Source organism: Rhyacophila brunnea, unplaced genomic scaffold (genome assembly GCF_057557595.1).
Source record: "Rhyacophila brunnea isolate RB1 unplaced genomic scaffold, BYU_Rbru_1.0 scaffold_1, whole genome shotgun sequence".
Classification (NCBI taxonomy): Eukaryota; Metazoa; Arthropoda; class Insecta; order Trichoptera; family Rhyacophilidae; genus Rhyacophila; species Rhyacophila brunnea.
The window spans coordinates 49,116,079-49,139,157 of record NW_028232751.1 but is presented as its reverse complement, the minus strand read 5'-3'; the positions used below and the strand labels follow the sequence as shown (position 1 = coordinate 49,139,157).

General features: G+C 31.9%; 1 protein-coding gene across 1 annotated transcript in view; it reads right to left on the bottom strand.

Moving 5' to 3' along the window:
* Dhc1 (dynein axonemal heavy chain 1) overlaps window positions 1–23,079 on the bottom strand; it is a 179,887-nt gene that overhangs the window by 125,600 nt on the left and 31,208 nt on the right. The window contains exons 4-10 of the mRNA XM_085945803.1: window positions 22,684–22,868; window positions 20,787–20,947; window positions 11,565–11,681; window positions 9,622–9,903; window positions 4,360–4,684; window positions 2,680–2,903; window positions 410–557 (exon numbers count right to left, since the gene is read on the bottom strand). Coding sequence (XP_085801929.1) covers window positions 410–557; window positions 2,680–2,903; window positions 4,360–4,684; window positions 9,622–9,903; window positions 11,565–11,681; window positions 20,787–20,947; window positions 22,684–22,868 — 1,442 coding nt within the window. The remainder of the gene's footprint in view (window positions 1–409; window positions 558–2,679; window positions 2,904–4,359; window positions 4,685–9,621; window positions 9,904–11,564; window positions 11,682–20,786; window positions 20,948–22,683; window positions 22,869–23,079) is intronic.

Genomic DNA, 23,079 nt, shown 5'->3' with positions numbered 1-23,079 from the left:
GGTAATTCTCAATCCTAAATAAAAAACATTATGTTAAGAGTAAAATGAATTAAAACTACGAAGTAATAGATAGAAACTGATTAAAATTTATCGTCTACGTTCTGTTTACGTGTTTACGACAGTACGGCGTCCAATTGTCCTGGCGTCCAGGTGTCCCATTCCCGTAAAATATCAATGCATCTATTTTCTAGAATTACATCTTGTTGTTTTTGACTGTTTAGAACAGTTTCAAGGCCTCCTTTTAAATTTTATAAGAAATCGATTGCGTTAAATACTGCGTCAAAAAAATTCACCGCTGCTTAATTGGGAAATCACACCACCCGGAACGCGAAGGTGGAGTAATTTTTTTTCTTTTCTTAAAAATAATTTTAATGTGTTCCTAATGCCAATAAAATTTAATTAAATTTACCTGCTATAGGAGGAAAATTTCTTGGCACAGGTGGATCATCTTTTTGTTTTCTGTATAGTTTGAGAATTCTTTCGACTTCGTGCTCACAGTATGCCAGAACGCGATCGTATTTCTCTTCTAGTTTCGTAAGCGGTATTTTTTCGCTAACCTACAAAGAATTTAATATACATTAGTTTGTTACATATTAGATTTAGTTAATTAATTACTACATAATTCTCCACTTCTTAGACATTCAGTTCTTATGAAAACTACCCTCACATCACAGCAGCAACCTTGCGTCCCCACACTATTTCCTCAACTAAGTCTCGGCTTTCGGTCATTGGTCTCTTCCCCTGGGTATGGGCATTTTTGAAAAATATTTCACATAACTTATTATTGATGTATTATTATACTCCACACCTAGGCAACACTAATGCAAACGTTTGCCATTAAGTTGGTAACACAAGGTAAAATTTATAGATTCCAAAAATACTATAATATAATGATGTAGGCATTAAGAAATCATAAATAATAAATTTATTTGCTTGTTGCAATAGTAGACTAAATTATGATTATAATAGGCCATCCATGGACTGAAAACGTATGCGGTTTAGAACCGTGTGCCATACTAAGCTTATCTTTTCTGTTCATGGAAATATATTTTCACAAACTATATTATAAACATCTGATCGTATCCGTTTATACCATACACTTACACTTACAAATCTAGTGAAAATATATTTTCATAAACAAAAATCATAAGTTTAGTATGGCACACGGATCTACACCACATACGGTTTCAGTCCATGGATGGCCTATTAGGTTGTGGCCAGAGAACACTAAATTAATAGAAACTACTGTACGAGGTGTAAAATAGTATATAAACTTCAACACGACTTAAAGAATAATATGTTGTTTACAATAGTTACGCCTACCTATCTCATATTATGAATTTATGTTATTAATATTACTATTAAAATATTTGTGTATTTCGGTTCTATGGCTTAAAGTAATAAAGCGAGACCTACTTCAAAATTGCTACCAAACACGATAGAGTAAGCCAGTTCCCATCAATTTTATGTTCCCTGGTTGTTACATTTTATTAATACATATTATTCAATTCTGAGTTAATCAAACCTCACCATACACGAGAAATAGACCAATAGTTAGTATAGTTTGAAGATAATATAAGGTAAAGTAGTAGGTATGTAAAAAGTTTGTAAAAAATAGTTAGATCCTATTCAAAATTTATTGAAATAATTATTTGAACCGCAACGTGTATTATAATATTAAGCGAATATGTATAAATAAATTATGAATGAGAATTACAACCAAAACCTTAACTTCTTGATTTAAAGATCGTGTTTTTTTGCGTGTGGATTATATCTAGTTGGTGGATATGTTGTGTATATTTGATTCAATTACTTTTGGTTGATATTATTAATCTTTTAGATTTATTATTATTATTATTATGTATTTAAAAAAATTAAAAAAATCGTGATCGAATCCGAAAAAAATCTTAGTATAATTTATAAACTGCTTAAAAAATAAGTGCTTTTTCCTGCAATTTTTGTTTTTTCATCGCTTGTCTATTTTTTATGTAAATTTATATCCAAGTAACACGATATTTAAGCACAATATTTTACAGCGGGCCCAAATTGGCTACAAATAGCCAAAAACAGAGTCCAGTGGGACTCTTTGGAGGAGGCCATCACTCGAAGAGGGGTTCTTACAAACCAAACAAACTAATTACATATCACTGTCTAATTTATAAACATTATCTAATAGTTATTATATACAAAATAAAAAATCTTAATATTATTATACAAAAATAATAATTAATTTTATATAAACCAGAAAATAAGTAGATAATACAATCATAGATGGATATTATATACATAATATATATATTCATAGGTTATATATTATATATTCATTAGATATAGTCAATTAATTGTCATTTACTTTTGTTTGTAAGAAATAAAAAGGCTTTTTATATTTTAAATTTATAATAATAAATATTTATCATAAATAAATATTACAATATTTTTTTAATATTTAATTAACTGCCAAAACTTGACTATACTATTTATGATCCGTTCATTGAACGTACTTTGAGAGTACCTAAGCAGCAGAGGGAATTGTATTGTGTTATTATTATTTATCAAAAATTAACGGTTACATTTTAGAAAATATAAAACTTTAACGTTAATTTTCTCTGTTTCGTAGAAATTCGTTTGACCGACATAGTTAATAAAACTGCATTGAGCGATTCAGTTTAAAAAACTAACCTTCTCAAATCGAACCAAAAATTTTATTCCCTGCGGAGTTTCCCAGACGCTTGAAAAGTTCTCTTCTATACAGGTTCCTATACTTTCTTTGAGAGCGTTTGTTTTTAGCATGAATACATCAAAATCTGTGTCGAACTCCATATTTCTATGATCCAGATAGTCATATTGTTTAGTTGTTACTCCACATTTTGCTTCTTCGAATGTTTGAATTGCTTCTTCCAAATCTGATGAAAAAACATGTCAATCATAAATGTTAACTAGTATAAGACTGTGGAATTTACATTCAATACTTTGAAAATGCTCTGAAATATACATATTGAAAAAAATATATAAATTAGTTAGAACAAGTCTCATAAGTGAGACATACAGTCAAGGTCTAACGTATTAAAAAAAAAACGGTGTGTGTACTTATGTACGCGCGTTAGAAGTTATACTTCTTTGGGGTAACAAAACAAAATAAAACTTGTGATAAACTAGATTTTTTTACTAGCTCTTAATTATCTTGTTAAATTACACACTCAAGAAAAGGGATCGCTTATTGGAACGCCGTTGGTTTATTTATATACACTCTATAAACAATCGGTGGTTCGAATCCAATCGAGCGTGTTTTTTTTCGTGTGAAAAAATAAATTATGTGATTTCTCAAACGCGCCTAAAAAATTATAACTTCAATAAAATTTGAATATTCATAGGTATGGCATTGAAAAATCTGTCAACTTGTGAATTGTTTTATCATCTCTAGTTTAGTTCAAACTAATATAGAATTTGAAATTGTAAGTAATGAACATTAATTTACAAATAGTTTTAAGCAGTAGCGGCCGGTGATAATAAAATTAGGGAGTGCAAATTTAGACGCGCATTTTCCTTGTCGTGGTATTGAAAAAAAATCGGCAATTAATAGCTTTCGTGGTTTTTTTTTTATTAAATTAGACAAAAATATTTCATTTGGTATTAATGTCTAACTTTACTTTTTTTTACATTTTAACGCATTTTTTACCACGTTTTTATTAGCTCGTATTCTTGTTTGTCCAGTACTAATTTTTTCTTGTGTGTCCAGTACATATTTTGTCTTTGTTTGTCCAAGATTTGTATTTTACGATTGTAGATTTTTAACTAACATTCCGACTAGCTAGACATTTGAAACTTTTAGAATACATCAGACCACGACGACAATGCATTCTTTTAATGCTTTTAGCCATTTTTAAGTAGAATTGAATTCATTTTCAGTAAATTCTGTTTGCGGTAGGAGTTTTAAAAACATTTTCATTATGTTTTCATAATATTCCCCGTGACAATTTAAATTCCCAAGGGATCTCATTAATAATTTAATTAATTAAATGTAAGTTCATCGGACTTCATGCTAATATAGACACAGTATAAATAAAAAAGATAAATCTATAGAAAGTTGTTTTATAAAGATGTATCCTGCCAAACTTAGCGAAAGTCTGACATAAAGTATTTGGTAAGTAATTATTATTATATGCTTTAACTTGCTGTAACTCTGCTTTATAAATTTTATAAAGTAAAGTTACTTCTTTACTTTATAAATCGCCATTACTGTGGAACCGGTGGGTGGTTAGAAAAATTTACTACTAACTGGGCGGTAGGTATAAAAAAGTTGACTACCCCTGGTCTAGAGTATACATAAATGAAATAAAAAAATAAATAAAATATATCTACCCTCTCCAAGTAAAAGCCCCTCCATTCTCCTCAAAAATAGTCCATTGTAATCGTCAACCAAGTCAAACATTGAAATAATCTTTCCCAGTCGCAAGCAAAACGTATCGAATTTTCCAAATACGTAATTTTCTGAGAATCCAAACGACTGTTGGTCAGGTAAGAAGGATTGTGATTTTATCATTGCGTATGTCCCGCGATATGTCTGGTTCAGTTTGATGCAGCTCGTTAGTTTTTCTCTCACTTGGCTTCGATCCTGAGACCAGATTGTCTCCTTTCCTCTGCATGTGATGTATTGCTTGCAGGTTTCTATCATTTGATTTGTTATCTGAAGCAAAAAGCACACGAAAATAATGATTGCGAAACTTCAAGTTTTGGGTCTTCCACAAAAACATTTAGGGAAAATTAATTTTATAAAATATTTTTTAACACCGAAGCTTAAAATAATTTGAAAACATGTATTACGCATTTTTAATATTGTAATGTAGGTACCTACGAATTTAAATTTTCCGCAGGGGAATTTTTTATTGCAGCTAAAAAGAAGATATTTATAAAAAAACCTTAGCATACTATATTAATGAGAGTGTTGTAGTCCAAATACAAGACCAATCATCAGATTTAAATTTCTTATAAACACATGATTATTATGTTATTCGTAATTATAGAAAATAAATAAATAAGTTGTGCCTATACAGGCTAATATATGAAAGAAGGAGTAGCGATCCGTGTTAATTTATTTAATGATATTTATTTCCCCGTAGGGTGCTCAACCAATGTGTGCTACCCGTGCTCGCGTATGGCTGCGAGACGTGGACCCTCGACACGAGAGATGTCCAAAGGCTAAGAGTCGCACAACGAGGCATGGAGAGGTGTATGTTGGGCATCACGCGAAAAGACCGTAAGAGAAACGAATGGGCTAGGAAGCAGACAGGAGTACGCGATGTAATTAATAGATGTTGCCAAACAGCTGAAATGGAGATGGGCGGGACACATTTCTCACCGAAAGGACAGCTGCTGGACAAATATTGTCACCCAGTGGTACCCAAGGGGCACGAAACGGCCACAGGGTCGCCCTAAAAGCCGCTGAATTGACGAACTGGTAAATTTTAGCGGAAATACGTGGCAGCGAATGACACAGGACCGAGAGAGTTGGAAGAAGCTTGGGGAGGCCTTCACCCAGCAGTGGATTGACCCCGGCTGATGATGATTTCCCCATGGGTTACAAGATCAATAAATCACGTTTAGTCTCAAGTCGAGACCAGTGGCGGCCGGTGACAAGAATATGAGGGAGTGCAAAAAATACTCACCTATTTATGCAAGAAGTCCATCCTCCGATCCTTGGATTTTGAAAACACGTCAATAACACGAATATTAAAGTCTGGTATTGACGATATCAATTGTTTTTCTATACTAAGCATCGCAAGAGCATTTAGCCTGCCTTGAGACATGGTATTTCTCAAAAATGACTTAACCCTCTTTAAAGTTGAGAAACAACGCTCACTTTCCACTGAAGTCATCGGAATTGTACAAATTATTTTTAATAGGGTAACACTTTCACTAAATACTTCCAGTAAATTATTATTAGTGAAAAGTTGAAGTATCGACAATGCTCCACCAGTAACGTAGAAATCTTCTCTACTGTATAAGACTATTAGTTCATTTTTAAGTTTAAATTTGTCAATAATGTCGTATAATGTGGTTACCGTATTAAAATCTGTAGTTGGAAAATTTGTATGATAATCCCGGAACTTTTCACTAAAAAACAATTTGGCTATTACTAAATGACCTTTATATTCGAAACGATCTTTCGCTTGGTTCACTATAATGTCGCATACTTCATTGCATATTACAGAATGAGGTAAATCATTGGGACGACGTTTTTTCGATGGTTGAATTTGTGACATATGATTATTTTGACGAATACATTGTATAGCACGCGTAAAGTGTTCAATGTCCATATTTATCTCCAACACGTCCTTTGACCTCGATTGAAGTTGTTTAAAAAGTATATCACAGTTTGGCATAATTTTGGCAAAGAAATCTAACCAATAGTTAAAATTGTCTTCGTTTAAATACCGTAACAACATTCCAGCTTGATTAATGGTATCGGCGTCTAAATTTTCAGATTCTAAAATGTGTTCCATGCACTCTTTTAACTGATCGCGATAAGTATGCACAACAGTAACTGTTCTTATATTGAAATTCCACCTCGTTGTTGGTGCTGCTGGTATTTTTCTATGAACTATTTCTTTCAAGATATCAGTTCGCTTCGCAGACCTCGAAAAAAAAATTGGAAACGCTCGTAAATTAGCAAAAAAGTTTCGGACTATGGTGTTAGCTGAAACACTTCTTTCCATTATCAAATTCAATTGGTGTGCATAACAATGTATGAAGTGTGCGTGTGGATACGAAGCTTTTATCAAAGCCTGTACACCACCTAATCGGCCACTCATCACGGATGCGCCGTCATAACTCTGGCCAATTAGTTGTGCTTGTTTAATGTCGAGAACTTCTAGTTCTTTCAAAATTTCAGATGCAATACCTGCCGCAGTGTGGTTTTTCGGCGTCATAAATTTCCAGAATCGTTCATGTATCTGTCCGCGTAGTTCATACCTTATGACCAAAACAAGTTGTTCTGTAGTAGATATGTCCGTTGTTTCATCTGCTTGTATAGCTACAAACTTGCTTTGTGATATTTCATTTTTAATTTCGTTACGGCACACCTCTAGAATCGAATCTAAAATGTCATTTTGAATCGTTTTTGACGTACCCTTAAAAACACTATTGCTCTCCAAATGCTGTTTCATGGCTATGTCAATTTCCGAGACAAAGTCAATAAGCCCTCGGTAAACACCTGGATTATTTGAATCTGCAGATTCATCATGTCCTCTAAGAGCTAATTCAAATGCACCACAGAACTTCACACAGTCAATCAATCTGGATAAAATATAACGATTTTTGTCAACACGTTCGTTAAATTGTTTCACAGATAAACGGTACCCTGCATCCAATTGTGAACGTATATCTATTTCTCCCAAGACTGCAAGTTGCATTTCATTTAAAATATGTTTTTCTGAACCACTGTGTTTTTTGATTTTTACTGACAGGTGGACCAAGTCTTGAATCCCATGGACCGTCCAGTTAACATCTCCGCCGAACAACAGACACGGAAAACAAAATAGGGTATTAAGAATATTACATCCGCAAAGCCATTGTGTTTTTGAGTACATTTGCACATTAAATTTCCGATTAACAATCTTCGATTTCACTGTACACTTTTGAATTAAATTTATACATGGCAAAGGACGGCCTGCCACTTTAATATCAATTCGTTTGGAAAAATCGTGACGATTGTCCTTAATAGGTATATGCAACTGAATACACGGTACTCATTGTAAATACTATTAAATCTATATTATAAACCCAGCTGTCGAACGATCAACCCATAGACTATATCAACCAAACTAACAGTCGTGAATATGATTATATTTTTGACACAATATGCATCGACATGAAGTTCGTCATTTCATTATAATAATTAGGCTTCCAACTGTACCTCGACGCGTCGCCTGAGTTATATGTAGGAATATTCATATTGGTTTGTGAGGTTTGTGTATAAAGTCCAAATGACTAGCTTATGTGTGTGTGCTTTCGGCCGGTGCACTGTACTTGAAATGAAAAGAATATGAAAAACATCGTTTCCAACGAAGACTCATGTAGTCTTATAGAACTTTGGTGATTTTGATTCTACAAGCTTCATTTCTTTTGTCGCTGTGGTTGTCCGCTATAAATGTATGCGTGAAAAATGTGCGTAAATTCAAGGAACACTTCGAATAATGCTCCTGCATCGATGGAATTATTACGTGTGTATTGGTCGCGTCTCATCGACATTGTTTTTTCGACATTTGTGTGTATGGGTGGCTGAGGCGAAGTGTTGAAACGCTTGCGTCACCATTGTTCGAAAACGCGCGGAATTTAAAATGAGTGATTTCGCATAAGTTTTCGATATCGCATTTTTCTGAATACATGGGGGTTTTATATTACCTATATATTTTTATTTAATCTATGACGGGAGTGCACTGCACACTTTGCTCCTTTACTAGAGCCGTCCCTGGTCGAGACTGATCAAACTCTGATAGTCTCACATTAGCGGAATGTCTCACAGGGCCTACTTTCTCATATAAAGAAACATATAGGTACATTTATCACGAAAAGGTACACTAATATGTAATAGTTACATAATATCTCTAACGATTTTTCCGAAAGTACTATCATATCTACATAATATGGCATAGGCGAGGGGTGGAGGTAGGCTGTTAACATCCGACATAAATAGTGCATATTAAACTAAACTTAACTTGTTTATTTTCTTTGAACTAAAACTACAATAATATGTAGATAGGGTTTGTTACTCCACCCTTCGCCAATGTATATATATTTCAATTTCAATTTCAATTTTTTTTTTTTTAACATATTGTGGACATTACAAATTATAAGTTTAAGACGTTCACAACATGACATTTAGAAACAAAGATATATAAATATAACAGTATTACATAAAAAAAGAGATATATCAGTAGATGAATTAGATAGGTACCTACAAGGAAGTACACCGGATGAGTTAAGCAGACCCTATTTTAAGAATTTATTAAACAACATCTACCTAAACTCATTCTCACGTAGGTGGAATATATCAACACCCGAAGCAATTTCGTTGAACATAGTTATCACTCTCCCAATTGGCATTACCAGTGGCAGGTTGGTTCTGCACCTTGGGAGAATAAACAACTGATGGTCTCTATTTCTAAGATATTTATCAGGGACACACAGGTCAATACTGCCCAGAATGGCAGAGTTCTCATTTATACCTTGTATAAGTCGAAAAAAATACGTAGCTGAATAAAGATTTCTTCTAAATTGCGGACTGCAGTATGTAAGCATGCCTAAAAGAAAGTCAGTTGGATAAAGCCACGGATAGTATCCATACAACCTCAAGTAAAGGAGTCTCAAGAATTTCTTTTGCACCCTCTCCACCATAAGGCCATACTTCAACTGGTGCGGTGCCCAAACAATAGACCCACTCTCAAGTCTGCTTCGAACTAAAGAATTAAATAAAGGTTTTAATACCGTAACATCTGAAAAGACCCGGGAAGTACGCATGACGAAGCCCAACATTTTAAGCTCTTACGAGAATTATGTATACATAGGGATTAAATATAACAATTTAAATAAAGTAATTAGCCACAGTAACAAAACAGTACACACCTTGACCATTAAAGAAGATGTTCTCTCGGATGTGTTATAGAACTGCGAGACACTGTGTATAAGTCTTACAGTTTGCAGTAAGTTCAAAATGGAGTCTTTCATTCGCACCGGATCGTCCAAATATAAAGAGTGACAGCATTTCTCCATAGCCTGGATGAACTTGGCATTGTCTCGTGCTTCGTTATAACAGAATGTCATCTTGTGGTCTGTTTCCTTCCAAAGTTTCATCACCTTTGACTGCGCGGCTTGGAGACATGCCAGCGTCATCTGTACTTCAGGTTCCTATAACATAATTTTATTCGACATATTTACAATATAAGGGTCTGGTCACACTGTATGGTAGGGTGACTAGACGAGGCGTGTCTATTAAATGAAGATAGGCTGTGGTTAGTAACCGAGAAGAGTCCTAGGACAGCCATATTCACGGGACTTGAATATTGTTTCATCTTTAGTATTTTACTGATACAATTTACTGAACATCAAAATATTATATTTTACTTTTTAATAAAAGATATAACATACACTTAAAAATACAGTGTGCTCTAAAATACATATTTTTCTAAACAGTGATGGCGAACCGGTAATAGAACTTTCTCTAAAAAATATGGCTTCATTTTAGTTGAACTTCTTATGCGGTAGACCAGCCAGAGTTATTTGCTGTGCGTCAAATAACTTAGTCAATGCACTTATGTAGGTAAGCTTTTTGTAAAAGTATTATCCGTTTCATATAATGAACTAGACGATTATTGTCAGATCTCAAGGACAAACACTATCAAATTTCGTACAGAAAAACTTAGTTTAACTTAAACCAAGCCTTAGTTTTCATGTACACCCGATCCTCTTTTTGCACGGGGGATACGTATAGGTAAATCATTATACAGTGGTACCATGGGTACGGAAAAAGCGACTTGTAGTAAAGTTGTAGTGGTATTGTTTGTTAGCATTAAACCAGGCATTGCAGCAAGCAATTCCAATACATACGCGTAACGCCTATGGTGCCACTGTAGAATGATTTACCTATACCAAAGACTACCGTAAAAAACAAAACCGTGTAGTTGTAGTGTATTTAAGTAAAAGATTCGAAAGTACAGCATACTATTATTATATATGTGTGTGTGAATAGTATTAGGGATGGATGACTCAGCTGCTTAGATAATATTATATAATATTAGTTGATATATTTACCTATAAAATAAACAAGGTAATTTAAATGTATATTTCTTAAGAAGATAGGTTTTAAATAATTTCCTAGTATGGAAGATTAGTCACTGTTGTATGGTGTGGAACACAAATTAGTCACAACTAGGGAATCCAATCCCTAGCCAAAATCTTGATCCCGGGATTGGCATTTTTTTCAATAGTTAATATATAATTTTTATATATACAAAAATAATGTTGATAAAATCGTTCAAAAATAAATCTAGTATAATTTATACTATTTAAGACGTTTATTGTTAATATTGTGTACGTTCAATCTTGGAAATACATAGGTTTAATGGAGTAAATAATATTGTAATATAAATTATAATGTGAATGTAAAACAATTTTATTTATTTATGAAAAGATGACAAATACAAATACAAGTTCAATTAAAATAAAAAGTTTAAAAATAAATTAAGGGTTTATGGTAAACACAAGGGACTGAAGACGTTTGCCTGTGGTGGTCAAGACCTACATTCGGTTGCATCCACACACATCCACGTATATGAATGAATGTAGATTATCAACTTGTAAAAACAGTGTCCAGTGTTCAGGAGACTAAATACTATGTTGGATAATCGTAAAATGCTATGGATATCTGCAGAATTGGATGTTGCCTATTCAGTCTGGTAATTAAAAAAACGGTCGTAAGTTTATTATAACGGTATTTTAGTTGCAAATTATAATTGAAATATTTATGCATTTGGAAAAACTACATATTATACATATGCAAAATAATTTACCTGTAGATAAGAGACAAGCTGGGAAAACTGGGCGCCTCGCTTTTTCCAGTATTCCAATTCGTCCTGCGGTCCACTCGAATCAACTTCACGTCTTAATTGCTCGCTTTCCATCAACACCTATAATTTATAGAAATATAAAATTAAATGAAAACTAGTAATAACACTGACCTTATAAAGTTATTAAAATGTCAGAATATGTAAAGACCTTAAGCCAATAGTATCCATCGCTACTTGAATCAATACGTGCAATAACGATATGATTTTAAATATCTCCTATATTTTATTATCCTAAGAGATTTTGGAAAACGCACACATTTTTTTATTTAAATACCATTTTATTGATTAGTAAAGGAATTCACTTCAATATTTGGAGTCCCGAATATACATCCATTTGAATCCGGCACAATCTGATAAAACTCGACACAATCACAGATAATATCGTTTTTAAATAGCGTTTTATATCTGTCACCATACATTTTCGCATCTTGCCGTCTGTTGCCGTCCATCTACCGCAAATTGATTATAATGTCGCTTCTCAAATCTGTAAGTGGCACATTGGCGTACACAAGAAATAAATGCATATTTCCTCACTAATTATTACGAAAATATAATCCAAAACCACTTCACTGCCACTTTTTTCGCTTATTTAGTTGACGTGTCAGAATATTTTCAAATTTAGAATTTGTGAAAATCCTAGAAAACATCGAACAGTAATGTGACATTTCAAATGGCATAGACATTAAAATTTATTGCAATATTATATGTGTATTCATTGCCAATAATAATAATGGAGAATTTTAATACTACTATCAATGAATAATAATTTCAGATACCTTGATTATCCTGATATAGTATGTAATAGTATTATTATTATTACATTTTGGTAGGTAGGTAAATGAAATGAATGTGACGTTTATTAAAAATAATAATTAATTCGTGATGTTATTAATAATAATTAAATTGCAATAATGTTTATTCTTATTGATATTGTAAAAAATGACATTGACATTACATTTCATTTATTCTTTATCACCTGTAACATCGCTTATATCTTATCGCTGATTGGCAAATAATATATTAATAGTCAATTATTACTATTTTACACCATAATTAGGTAGGTACTATAAGTAAGTAGCTACTACTTTTCCATTTTTGTACGTACTTAAATAATATCATTTTTATTTCCTCACCCAGATAATTTGTTAAATAATAAATTAAGCATATTGGAATTTATTCAGTAGTATTATTAAGAACCTACTAATTTTAAAATAAAATACCATTTTTTCTCCGAAGCAAAGCATATGGACACACTCCTTCAGGGTGGTAATTACGAGTATGTATCTTAAAAGACATTATGAGAAATAGATTTTACATTTGTTTTCAATCTAATGGAATCTTCCCCCATTGGATAAATAAAACGTATTATAACGCAATAATCTAGATGTATGAGAAATTAGACTATCCTGCTGCGGCGATGGGTCGAGGTAGGGGAGTACCGACTAAGCTTTGTCAGTTATACGTATTTGTTTACATTGAAATAAGACTACACTTTACAGATGGTGTTGGTTAGTTTTTAAAATTCAATTAAACCCTAGGAAAACCAAGTAATAATACGCATCTGTCTATAAAATATCAAAAATGATGCCATTAAATCATACATCATTTTGGATATTTAACTGATTCACCACGGAGTATTTAATTACTATTTAATTACCACATTTAAATAACATGATAATTATATCTAATGCGGACACAATAGATGTGCTGAAAGGATTTTAATAGATAGAACAATATTTTTAACTACTATTGTTTGGCTTAGGCAGGTTTAATGAATTATAAAAAAAATAACCAACAACATAATGTTATATGTATTCTTGTTCAACGAAAACATATATGTATTTGGTATATTCTATAAAAATGTCAGTGGTAGCAATCGGCGATTGCCAGCTGTTCTGCTAGGCCTATCAGCCTGAGGTGGTGTCAGACGATATTGTGAAGGCCAGACTTCAGAATAGACTACGCATATGACCCCAAATTTATACTGGCAGTGACGCCCAGCAAATCGTAAAACTGACAAATCGGCGAAATGTCAAACTGTCTGAGGTGCATGAAAATCCATCCCGAAGGGAAAACTATGGCGCCGTCTATGCATACTTCACAATTATATTAATATCCAACGCCGCCAAGCCGTCTGCAAGACTAGCGAGACAGACTGGCGACCGCCAGCTGGCTCCGCTAGTAATAAATAATTACAAGATAAAAAGAACTTTTTATATACCACTTTTTTAAAATTAAATTCTGTTGAATCATATAAACTTGACAATTATATGTATTAATAAATACTTTTTTTGTACTTGATAGAAATACTGAATAAATATAGAATACTGAAATGTCATTTTGTCATTTCATATTGAATTCCATAGTAACGCAATTATATATTAATAATTTAGTTGCTAGGACCCCCTTAGCAACCAATAATAGTTTTACTTTTTGCGGATTTCTTCCGAAATAATTTTTCATACAAAACAGAAATAACTGAAAATGAAATCAATTCTACTTGAAGATGGCTAAAAGTATTAAAAATCCATTGGCATCGTGTTCTGATACATTCTAAAAGTTTCAAATGTCTAGCTAGTCGGGAAGTTAGTAAAAAATCTTTAATCGTCCAATACAAATCTTGGACAAACAAGAAAAAATTTGTACTGACAAACAAGAATACGAGCTAATAAAAACGTGGTAAATAGCATTTATACCTTAGGCTGCGCGCACACGGCAAAGCGAAGTTTCGGATTCATCCGCCAAACGACGTTTGCGTTTTGTTTGCGAGCCGATTGCGAGCCGATTGCGTTTTAAATGCGTGTCAAATGCGTCAATATTTCGACGATGCTGTCCAAGAGAAAACACGGTTTTCAAGGGGATTCATAAACGCCTTTTTTTGAAACTGCACCCTGCTGCGAGAGTATTTATCTTTCATTACAGTGGCGTACAAGGGTAAATAAATCAATATAAAATCAGTACATAATATTGCATTATACCTACATTTATTTTCCCACTATTGCTTCTTTTGGAGCTGAACTGTTTTATATCGAAAGCGTTTTGAAAATTACCTATTGTTGAGCCTATTATATACCATCATCATCAATACTATCGACCGAGGGTACTTGATGGAGTTTGAATTTAAATTCTAATTGATTTAAGTTTTGTACTATTATTATTTATTAATACAATAAAAAAAGATTATAAGTTAATACACGAAGAAAGGGTAAAAACCTTATTACCTAGATACCTACTAAGTAAAGGATTAAGTACAAAAACATAATATTTTGAATAATTTGAATATTTGCAGTATTCTAAAAACCTGTTGTAAATACTATTAATACATTCGGTAGGTAAGCAGTTTTACAAAATATAATAAAAAGTTGTGACACAGCACAGCTATGAGAAGAAGTATTTCACGAGAAGAAAGGCTCGCCATATCTATACGGTAAACTAAACTATTATTATTTATTTTGTAGTATGTACTTATTTAATTAATTTTTTTATTAGTTGACACTGTCATCTTCTATAGATACACTAAAATGGAAACGGGTACTAATAATGATATATTGAAGTGAGAATAATGAATACCCACCTACTACTATTGATAGGTATGTGCTTGTGTACTTGTATCGGTACAAGTATATTTATATTAATTATTGTTTTTTTGTTATAATATATTAGTTGCGATTAATTGACAATAAAATTTAGATAATTTATCTATTTAGCCGATACAGTACCATATTATTCAATTACATATTCAAAAAAAGTTGGTAGTTATGAATTCAAAACACCTTTCATAAATAATAGATTGAAATATTAGTAGGTACATAACACGAAATTACCTGATATAGTCTCATTACAATAGCTATCTTTTTAATATGTAGCTATTGAATTCTAAGCAATAATATTCTATTGGAAATATGAACAGATTTTAAGGGGAGATATTTCAAATGTTTATGAATAATATGTTTTAAATGTTTATTTAATAAAAGATACAATAGGTATAATAATATATTACATTGTTCTAACAAATTATATGCAAAAAACCTATAAAATATTTTAATTAAATTATATCTGTTTTCCCCATTGCATTAACGCCACTGTGAAATTCTTGATGACACTAATTAAGAAAGAAGGAAGATTTTTTTAATTTTTTCGGACTAAAGTAATAAATTATGTCATACAATATGTGCCTTATTGTGTTCCGCAAACTTGTAGCTATTATGGATATTAGTACTTTTTGTTTTCACCGTTAGTGTTATTATGTAAGAATTTATTTATTGCACTATCCGAAGAATTAAAAAAAACCTTTTTTTTGTCGCCAGTGGCGAACTAAGATAAATAAAATATAAAAATATAATATGTAAACATTACCTACATAATTATTAAGTATTTCTTTTTTACCATTTTACCTATATTTATTTTTTCCACTATTGCTTGATTTGGAATAGAATTCTGTTATATTATATCGAAAGCGTTTTTTAATTTGATGATATTTTCATAGTGTAGAAATTATTTTTAATGACTTTCATGCGGATTTTTGTTAGCTATACGCAAATGCAGACATAGTCTAAATAAGCATTAATAATTCAAGTGAATCTTTCTGGTTGCAAACAATTCATCATGACTTCGACAACAATAACAATACAGAACATGATAAAACAGAACAGCCAGGTTTTCTCCAGGTGTTCTGTTTTGTCATGTTCTGTTTTGTCACTGTCCTGTTTTGTCATGGAACCGACTGAGATTTAACATTCTTCATATTATTATATATGACAATGTGCTAGGTGCAGATTGCGTAGGCTTAAACCTTTACATTATACCCAAGTTTTTAATGAAAAATACCCACTCATCCGGTCATGAGTTTGTCATTGGTAAATAAAATTTATTAGGCCTTTCTGAACATAATTATGTGGTTAATCAGTAATATTTCTTAATACGCGCCCCCATAAATTTCAACTTTCAAAAGTTCGGTCCTGGCCTAAATGGGAAGATTTAAAAGAACATGTGGTATGTAGGATGGCACGTATTGTATGACATAATTAATTACTCCATTGCTTCAGTGGCGTTCATGCAATGTAGAGCAACAGATATAATTTAATTAAAATATTTTATAGATTTTACTGTAGCGGGTGAATAGATAAATTATCTAAATTTTGTTATCAATTAATCGCAAATAATATATTATAACACGAAAACAATAATTAATATAAATATACATGTACCTACACAAGTACACAGGAACATACCTATCGATAGTAGTAGGAAGGTATTCATTATTCTCACTTCAATATGTTATTATTGGCACCCGTTTCCATTTTAGTGTATCTATAGAAAATAAAAGTGTCAACTAATAAAAAAAATAATTAAAGAAGTAGGTACATACTTACTACAAAATAAATAATAATGGTTTAGTTTACCTTATAGTTATGGCGAGCCTTCACGCTTAAAAACAGATTAAATTTAATAAAAATATTTTATAGATTCGATACCTACATAAAGATTCTACAATCATAAAAAGGAGGCATGATTCTATTAAAGATAAGTACATACTTATTTAATATCGAATATAACCAAATGCACACCTACTTGTATTCTTCCCAAAAGAATGGTGTTATTTTAAATATGTATTTCATAATAATATGAATAGGTAGGTGGGTAATTCAATACGTATCTATAGGTACTTATATAAATATTTTCGGTATAGGTATATAGGTATTCATCAAAAATTATTTAAATTTGCATATTACGAACTATACCTTAACATTGTTTATTCGTTTTTTTTATTTAGTGAGTAGTTACAGTTGGTGACATCTCTCATTAGTTAATATTATTAAACTCCCAACATATTGCACAACGAGAAAACTATTGTTTACGAGAAATGACATTTTAATACGCTTACCTACCGAATGTATTAATCGTATTTACAACGGGTTTTTTTAGAAACACTGCAAATATTCAAATTATTCAAAATATTATGTTTTTATACTTCATCATTTACTTAGTAGGTATCTAGGTAATAAGGTTTTTACCCTTTCTTCGTGCATTAAGTTATAATCTTTTTTTATTGTAGCTAGAATTTGATGTCAATGTGTATTTGCCATTGGCGAGTGCGCAAAATGCTGAAAGGCAAAAGCCTGATCGCAAAAAAATACTCAAGTGGAATAGTACAAAACTTAAATTAATTAGAATTTAAATTCAAACTCCATCAAGTACCCTCGGTTGATAGTATTAATCAGACAAAGTTTATGATGATACATACAAGGCTCAATAATAGGTAATTTTAAAAACGCTTTCGATATAAAATAGTCCAGTTCCAAAAGAAGCAATAGTGGGAAAATAAATATAGGTACAGTGGCGAAGGGTGCAGGTAAGCTGTTAAGGTCCGCCATAAATAGTGCACATTAACCTTTTTCAGTCAATTGTATATGTTCTTATTGAAATACGACTACAATTTACAGATGGTATTGGTTGGATTTTAAAAATCAATTAAGCCCTGTCTTACCAAACCATAATAGTATTGGTATATTTTAGGCGATATGACAAAATTGTGCACATTTTTTCATTCTTACTTATTTTTTTAACTTTAGATTAAAAATACGTATCACACATATTGTAAGTTCATTTTTTTAATTCATCAAGCTATGCCTAAACCAAACTGTAATAGATAAATTGTATTATCCTATCTATAAAATATCCAAATTTATGTTAGATTTCGTATTTTTTTTACTATTATATATTATGGCTTTCGGTCGATAGTATTGATGATGATGGTATATAATAGGCTCAACAATAGGTAATTTTCAAAACGCTTTCGATATAAAACAGTCCAGCTCCAAAAGAAGCAATAGTGGGAAAATAAATGTAGGTATAATGCAATATTATGTACTGATTTTATATTGATTTATTTACCCTTGTACGCCACTGTAATGAAAGATAAATACTCTCGCAGCAGGGTGCAGTTTCAAAAAAAGGCGTTTATGAATCCCCTTGAAAACCGTGTTTTCTCTTGGACAGCATCGTCGAAATATTGACGCATTTGACACGCATTTAAAACGCAATCGGCTCGCAAACAAAACGCAAACGTCGTTTGGCGGATGAATCCGAAACTTCGGTTTGCCGTGTGCGCGCAGCCTAATCAGTTTAAATGAAACGCAATGATTAGCCATCGCAAAAAATATATCATTCTCATAAAGTATGTGAGTATCGTTTTTTTGCTAATTTTATAAATATCAACTTGACATAGTAGTAAGTTTTTGCCGTTTTTTTCCTGTACAATTATAATTTTGTCAAATGCCATACAAAGATGAACTTATTATATTTTTATATCTAGTAAACGCTCACGATTGGCCTAGCGGTAACGTATCGGCGTATAATGTCGTGGGTCTCAGGTTCGAATTCAGGGTCTGATGACCTTCACATGTTGTTTTTCAATGTGTGTTTGTACCCAGAGTATGAACCTAACAGGGTGAACAAATTCAACATTCATTCCTCGTAAAAACAACACTATTATACAACTTTTAACAACTATACAACTTTTAGGATTGAGCGTGGTGATGTAATGTAATGTAAACACCGGTCCGGACCCTATATATCCAGCACCGGGACAAATTTACTACACGGATAACGTGCATAATATGTGGATAGATTCACTAGCTTAATCAATAACTCACGCATTAAAGCAAATTAATAATCTAATAAGCTTATTTTTATTCAATATCATTTTATTACACGTCGTTCGGATCCAGAGTTTGTTCGGAGGAGTGCCAGATTTTTTCTAGTGATTGTATATTTTTTAGAAGTGTTTTCAGATTATGTGTGTAAATTAATAATCATTATAACATTACAAAATTATTTGTATGTATCTTGAATATAAAAAATCGGTGTGTGTACTTATGTACGCGCGTTATAAGTTATACTATTTTGGCGTAACAAAACAAAAACAAAACTATAACTATAACTTCGCCAAAAGAAGTATAACTTCTTCTATTATATAATTATTCTTTATTCTTAAATCTTGTGTGTTATTAATTTTAATTTTGTGGTTATCTCAGCAACCTGGGTGATAGGTAGACCTATCAATTTTTTTTTGAAGATTAGCTTGTATTTTTATTCGTCTCGAAAGACAAGTACAAAGTGTACGCGCGTGTTTGAACATGTACCGTTTTAAAAAAAAAATCGGTCAGGTACATGTTCAAGGCGCGTTACCATGATCTTACTCCCTACGTCATTTATCGTTTGTCAATTTATGGCTACGGCCGTATGTTGTAGCTTAGCCACTGGGAAATGCCAATAGAAATGGCGTATTTCAAAAAAATACTACCTTATTCTTAGGTCAATAATTATTATAAAGCAAACATTATTCGTAGAATGTTTATCACATTTGAATGGTCAAAGACATAGCTTATAATCAATATCTTTAAAAGTATCTTTAAATGTGTAAATCTTGCCCATTTTTTGAATAATAAAATGCCCAATTCTAGTCAAATTTGGGATCACAGAGATTATCAATATATTTTTTTATTGTAAATATTTCACTATAATAATTTCGATATAAATTTTACTAATGGTTTTTTAAATGCTTTTAAAAATTATTAATATAAAAAATCTTAACACCACTTCACATGGACGTACTGAAATATGACTATATTCTAAAACATTAGAGCGAGAGGTTTAAAAGAATACTATTTTATGTAATAAAAATACTTTATGCAGTCATCAAATGTTTAAAATAAATATAAAGGATAATAACGCTTCAAAATTATGTAAATAGATTGTCTACAACGTTTAAGGAATGTCCAGGATCATGCTTTGAAAATAGCATAAAAGCTCCATTTTGACGTACGCTGAGCATGTGGGCTGTTAAACACAATAAATTGAATAATGTTGAGTTGATTACAAATAAAAATAGGGGTGCTAACCCTAAGAACAGTCGGTATATGACAATTTAAACTTAACTGTAGTTAAATAATTGAACAATTATTTAATTGTATGGTCACCACGTTGTTTCATCACAATTAACGATTAATAAATTTAAATTGGAATATCTCCCTTATAATTTTCAATAGTTCGAATTGACAGCTAATTAAATGAGTTGCAGGGATCGATTTCTCTACATTATATAGTGACATAGGCGTCTAGGTATGAGTTCAAAAATAGAAAAAAAATGTTATTGATACATACCTCCATGACTCTTTTAATCCATACAGAAACTCGTTCTTCAAGTAGTGCCACTTCTTCGGGTTTTTTGGTCAATGCTTTGATTCCTTCAGGTCCATTCAGGTGGCGTGTTAGTGATCGGCCATCGTCGAAAAGATTTTTCTCATCGCACACTTCCTCACAGACTATATTTCAAAGATAATAATAAATTAGTTTATTGATTTTATTTCCTACTATTTCTCGGTAGAAAGATATGATTATTGTGTTTGTAACAACCTATTAAATCTTTCACGACCACATAACCATATAACTACATAACTTTTTATCGGCTTATCTACGACATTGAAATTATCAATAATGATTTTCCGGCTTATGATCCTTCTTCACAATGGCCCTATCACGGCGAATGTTGGTATCCTTTCGGTGAGGTCCCTAGATAAAATGCGAATTGAATTTTTTATACGGTATTTTTATTATCCTTTCATGAGTCCAATATCTAAGAAATATGTTGTATGGATACATTACTAACAAAATATTAGACTGTAATTATTCGCAAATCTGCACGTGTCGTTTCTAGTCACCAAGCACGTCGAAGGGCAACGGAAGTAAACATAAATAATATATCGCGAACCCGACAAAATCAGTGAGCTGATTTATCTATATTTTCGATTTACAACTTTAAAATTGGAGCTATATTATTTAAATTTAATCTATATTTTTGGATTTTACATGGCCCTATCCATGTATTACAATGTCCATAAAATTATGATTTGACCACTACATAGATAAGTAAGTAGATACTTTAATAAATATTAACGTTCACGAATAGGATATTTTATGGCATTATAGTAGACAATAACTTATTTTAAAATATGTCGAATTTTGTATACAGACGTTCAGTTTTTTTACCTACTTACTTCATGCAAATAATCTGATCTTGGCTGGGGGGTGGGGGGGGGGGCTGACAGGGCTCTGGGGGCCCCGGCGTGTCGGGTCGACTTGATAATTGAAATAAACACACATCACAAATTTGCTCTAACCGGGAAAAAAGTCACCTACGGCGCTATTTTATTTATAGAGTTGTGTGCTGCAATTTATGATTATTGTATGTCAATATTCGACAACTCCACAATTCAAGTGGATTTATTCAATAATACAAAAAAATCCGCTAAAAATACACCGAATACCCTTAATTTTACCTGAAAACCCAATTAGAAAACGTTTCTGCAGAGCGTACCACTACCTTTAATATTATTCTAGCGATAGGTAGGGGAATCCTCTAAAAACCCTAGCCTCGGGGCTCACTTCAGGATGTGGGGGCCATAAATCTGGTTAATTAAAAACAAAACAATTCATCTTGCAGTGATGGCTTGTTTTATTTGACCTCAAACAGATGATGCGAAATTGAATAATTTTTTTTTATCGAAATACAGCAATATGTATGTAAACAAAAACGTACCTAATATTATTACAGAATGTCAATATAATTCATTACTCGACTATCTTTGTGTTAACATATCGTACATTATATACCCGTATATAGTATATACCCGATAACATAACCCGATGAAATTATTGACGGACAACCCGTTTTAAACTACCCTTCCTGTTATATTATTATGTACAATTATTGGATTTTTTTGACACATGTATTCTCTAAATAGACTATGTCTATAGCGGGGCAGTATTTTGGTATATAAATTTTTAAATCGAATGTAAAACATCGCCTCGGAAATAGTTTAAATAAATATGTGTAGGCTTCTCTTATAAATCACGTCTTGATTATCTTAAAATAATATATATATATATATATATATATATATGTTTTGTGTAAAAACATTTTTGTTTCTTTTATTTTATTCATCTGACGCGCGACTATTTTTTCGTATAACTTGACACACGTCACGAACATTTCACTAACCTTTTAAAGCACTGCAAAATGATCGAAGCCCCGGAAGAAGTTGACTTTTAACCATCGGACATTTCCCTTCTTCGTCGTCTCCTTCTGTGTTTGGATGGGCAAGTGCTTCCATGTAGACGCACTCCATGATTCTTTCTATTCCAGTAACCATACCAACAACTCTTGCGTCGAGGATTCCACAAAATCTAAATTTATAATAAAATATGGTAGTGAAAGTGGCAATCGAAAAGTCAAACGATTCAAATATCTCATTAAATCGTATTCGTCAATATTTGATATGCATACCTAATTATACGTTAATGGTTCGTGTATCAATCAATATTCATCATTAATGAAGCTAATAGCAAACAAGAACAGTAATAGGAATTCATATATTCGCGCGGCTGTATAAAATGA